The sequence below is a fragment of the Ipomoea nil genome, unplaced genomic scaffold (genome assembly GCF_001879475.1).
Source record: "Ipomoea nil cultivar Tokyo-kokei standard unplaced genomic scaffold, Asagao_1.1 scaffold1407, whole genome shotgun sequence".
Lineage (NCBI taxonomy): Eukaryota > Viridiplantae > Streptophyta > Magnoliopsida > Solanales > Convolvulaceae > Ipomoea > Ipomoea nil.
Window position 1 is genome coordinate 546,540 of NW_017617835.1, and position 4,804 is coordinate 551,343.

The following is a 4,804-nucleotide window of genomic DNA, read 5'->3' on the forward strand; positions in this document are numbered from 1 at the left end:
ACAATTATGCCAACTCTAATTGGGATGTGGTTCAACCCTAAGACCTTTCTTATAGAAATTAATGAGTAAGTTAAGAATAATAAATAGTTAACGGAATATTCCGTTCAAGAAAGTTTATACTAATGGAATTTAAGGTTATTTAAGGGAATAAAATAATATAATAAAGGGTAAATAAGGAAAATCAATAAGAAATATTAAAATCAAAATAATATGAATAATTCATTTTAAGAAACAATTAGGACCGACATTTTTTTATTCCAGTTAAGGGCCTAACATTATTGGCTCTTATTAAAATTGTAGATGTAGATTTATATATGATTACGATATAGATTGGAGTGGACCATATCATATAATAAAATATTGACCAATCTCATATTCAGAGCTATTATATTTATCAATGTCTTATTAAATATGTGTCAGGCTTGATTGAGCCAACCAAAACAATAAAAATCTAAGCTTGATCCGATTGACATATAAAAAAAAAAAATTTAATTTCGTATGTTCGGTTCGAAATTATATATTTATCAATTTATGTATTTATTTTTATTATAATATATAAGTAACAAGTTAAAACTACCTATTTACCTAATTTTATTGTAATTATTATTAATATGTATAATAATTATTGTTAATTTTGATTTAGAATATTATTTTAATATAAATAATAATTGTTTCACAAGGGATGTCTAAGTAGGTGATGTATGTATAATTCTCGTATTTAAAGATTACAAATTTAATTTTTACCAACACTCTTTTGGCTGAGACCATCGCACAGAGCCTTTCTAATATAATTTACTTTTTCTGCATGGTTTGTTAACTATTACACATGAATACACACTCTCGATAAAAAAAAAAAATTAATGCAATTTGATCACTAAGATCTTCGGCAGTTGGGCCACATGCCTTTCTCTTTCTCTTGATGTTTATTTATTTTCTTATACAAATCATTAAACTATTTAAAAATGATATGGGAATATGGGATCAAGTTAGTAAGATACCACAATCATATCAAAGGGGTTAATGATTGCTCTAAATTTGCAACTTTTGTACTTGATTTTTTCTAATCATTTATAGTATGAAATTAAATTAAATTAATCAAAATTTAAATAAACAATGATAAAATAAATAAATACAATATCTTTTTATGTACTCTAACTACCCATTTGATTCGCGGAAAATATTTGAAGAAGAATGAAATTAAAATTTTCCATAGAAAATAAATGATCATGAAGATTGATTGTATTGTTTGGTTGAAAAAAAAAAAAGAAAAAATTATTGAGAATATTGATTATATTATTTGATTGTGTTTGAAATTGTAAGAAATAATGAGTTGACAATATACCTCTATACAATAATAATATGGTAATTATGAAAATTTTATGATGGCAATATTGTCTTATCAAGAGAACAAATAAATTTTTTTTCCATGCAAAATAAAATACCTATCTTTAACCAAAAAAAAAAAAAAAAAAAAAAAAACTTTTTCATCAAGGGTCCGTTTGAAAAGCAGTAAAATGACTTCTGGAAAATGAGTCATTTTCCAGAAAACTTTTTCCTTTCCAGTATTTGGTTGCATTTTGGAAAACTTGGTGTGTTTGGTTTATTTTTTGAAAAATAAGTAGAATTGTATAATTAAACATTTTGGCGAAAAATGACTTCTGCCAAATTTTGGCGGAAGTCATTTTCCGCCAAAATGGCTTCATTTTCCCCGGTCAACGAAAAATGTTTTCCGTTGACTAGATTTTCCTGTTGCATCCAAACACTGAAAACTCGAAAAACATTTTCCAGAAGTTATTTTCCTGCTTTCCAAACGAACCCCAAATGGGAAGAATTGTACTTCCTTTAGAAATGAATTCCATAAACCAAACAAAGGACATTAACATTTTAATGAAAAATATTTTCCATCCAGTTAAACAGGTCACAATTGTTATACCATGAATCAGGATCCACCTTACAAGGTGAATCCTGATTCTAAATTGTGTATTTTTAGTATTAAAATTGTGAACATGTAGAATATAAATTGTGTTTCTAAATTTTGAAAACTTATAAATACAATACATGATCATCACAAATAATTACAAATTTTTAAAAGGTAAATTGTGTATCTTTAGACCAGCGAATATGTTATATAAGTCTCTGAGACTCTAACTTCCATATAAGGGGTAAAAAAGAAGAAAAAAACTCGGTAGTTGGTAGTAGGCTACAAGTTGAAAGACAAATTGGATTCTAACCCAACGAATACGCTATATAGAAAATATATTACCTAGTCAACACAAAACTTCATACGACCCATCACCCATATATCCCTTCTCGCAACTCCCAACTCTCAAGTCCATACCCCCCATTACTGTAACGCTTCTCCCATCCTCCTCTATACATTGCTACTGCAGAGGCAATTCAAGATCTGGGTTTTCATTTTCTGATCTGCTAGTTTACAGTCCACCATGGGCAAAGGGGGAGCTTTGAGCGAGGGTGTTCTCAAGAAGATCTTGTTATCCTACTCCTATGTCGCCGTCTGGATCTTCCTCTCCTTCACCGTCATCGTCTACAACAAGTACATCCTCGACCGCAAGCTCTACAACTGGCCCTACCCGATCTCGCTAACCATGATTCATATGGGTTTCTGCTCCTCCTTGGCTTACCTCCTCGTCCGGGTCTTCAAGGTTGTCGACCCCGTTTCGATGTCCTGGGAGCTTTACCTCAAATCCGTTGTCCCCATCGGGCTTCTCTACTCCCTCTCGCTCTGGCTCTCAAATTCCGCTTACATTTATCTCTCAGTGTCTTTCATTCAGATGCTCAAAGCCCTGATGCCTGTTGCGGTTTACTCGATTGGGGTTGTGTTCAAAAAGGAGTCTTTTAAGTCCGATACCATGGCGAATATGGTCTCGATCTCGGTTGGGGTTGCAATCGCGGCTTACGGGGAGGCGAAATTTGATTCCTGGGGGGTATTTCTCCAGCTTGGAGCTGTGGCGTTTGAAGCCACCAGGTTGGTTATGATTCAGATTTTGCTCACTTCTAAGGGTATTACGCTTAATCCCATTACTTCTCTTTATTATGTCGCTCCCTGTTGCTTGGTTTTCCTGTCTGTGCCCTGGATTTTCGTTGAGTTCCCGGTCTTGAAAGAGACTTCCAGTTTCCATTTCGATTATTTGATCTTTGGCACCAATTCTTTATGTGCATTTGCCCTGAATCTCGCGGTTTTCTTGCTCGTGGGCAAGACCTCAGCTTTGACCATGAATGTGGCTGGAGTGGTTAAGGATTGGTTGTTAATTGCATTTTCCTGGTCTGTAATTAAGGACACTGTAACTGCTATCAATTTGTTTGGATATGGTCTGGCTTTCTTGGGTGTGGGATACTACAATCACTCCAAGTTACAGGCCCTTAAGGCTAAGGAAGCTCTGAAGAAGGCTGCACAGCCTGACGAGGAGTCTGGCCGATTGTTGGAGGCCCGGGAAGCAGAGGGTGTTAGGAAGAATGAATCTCAAGGCTGAATTGGTATGTGGTGCTGCCAGCTTTATCCATAGAATATGATGGTCGATCGGATGGTTATTTGTTCGTTAAAGACTTTAGGTGTTCTTAGATATTGGATTCTATAATCTTTTTTGTCGTGTTCGTTGTTTTGTTATCTATTTCGTGCTATGTTGGTTATAGTCGTTCTCAGCTCATGCTATACCAGGGATCTGACTTATTCGTTGCTCATATTGCCACATCATGTGTGTGTGCATTTGGGCAAGACTTGAGGCTCGCCATCTTTGTTATCATATAATACAAGAGTATTTATTATTCGAGCTCTTATATCATTACAACATTTTTCTTTCATTTCTGTATTGCTATATTATTGGTTTGAGGCAATCTCAGGTTCCAGCTGTTCAAGCTTGATAATTTGATGCATATTGTTACTACTATTATTACTGAATGGTCATATATTTGGCATGATCTATGGATATTATCATATGGAAATGCTAGATAACTCTATTGCGGGGTGTCTGGTAGCAAGGAGGGAATTAGGGGGAAAAGAATTGCAGCTCGTAAGTATTTTAAGGACAAAACTCACAAAAGTGTCCTTGGTCCAATCACTCCAATTTAGAAAGGGAAGGATATTTTTGTCCAATCACTCCGGCCTTTCTCCCACAATTCATGGAATTAAAAATCCCATGGGGAGGGGTTGGGATTAATGAAGGAATTGAAATTCCATGGATATCTAATTCCTTCCTACCAAATGTAGGAATTCTGGATGTTTTTAGGAATTATGTAGGAATGGAATTCCAATTCCAGTCTACCAAACGCCCCATTAGTTCTTCCCAAAGTGCTAAAACTGTTCTCCAACAAGTTTCTTCAGTAGTCCTTGACTCTTGTATATCTACTAAGATGCATTAGTATGATCTACTATTATATACGGAACAGTAGATAAATCTTGTAAATTTGATGAGTGTTATTTGAACATGGGGTTTGATGTGATCTTTACTAGTAGCCCCAGGTAACAAGTTCTGTCGTGGTTGCTTGCATTTGGTTTGGATGATTTCTGTTTCTTCGTTAAAGTTGTGTATCAAAGGAGGATTGTCGATCTGTATTGTACTTGTTCGGGACAGTTTATTTGAAACTCTGCAGAATAGTGTTTTGAGACAAACTTGAGACATTGGTCTGAGTTGAATGCAAGAATGGCTTACTTTTCTGCAAGGTCCAGAGTCACCATTTCTTACATCTTTGCTCTTTCAGCTTTTGAAACTTAAAAGGCATTGTAATGGTGAGTATGTGATGTAATATGATGAGGTTGGATGCTGTCAGTATTAAGTGCTTACCACTA

At 34.7% G+C, this 4,804-nt stretch overlaps 1 protein-coding gene across 1 annotated transcript; it reads left to right on the forward strand.

Annotated features, from left to right (window-relative positions):
- The first annotated feature begins 2,282 nt into the window (after positions 1–2,282).
- Positions 2,283–3,815, forward strand: LOC109186818 (probable sugar phosphate/phosphate translocator At2g25520). Its single transcript, XM_019336972.1, has one exon. It carries the CDS (start codon positions 2,445–2,447, stop codon positions 3,489–3,491), a length of 1,047 nt encoding a protein of 348 aa, XP_019192517.1. The 5' UTR covers positions 2,283–2,444; the 3' UTR covers positions 3,492–3,815.
- The last annotated feature ends 989 nt before the right edge of the window (positions 3,816–4,804 follow it).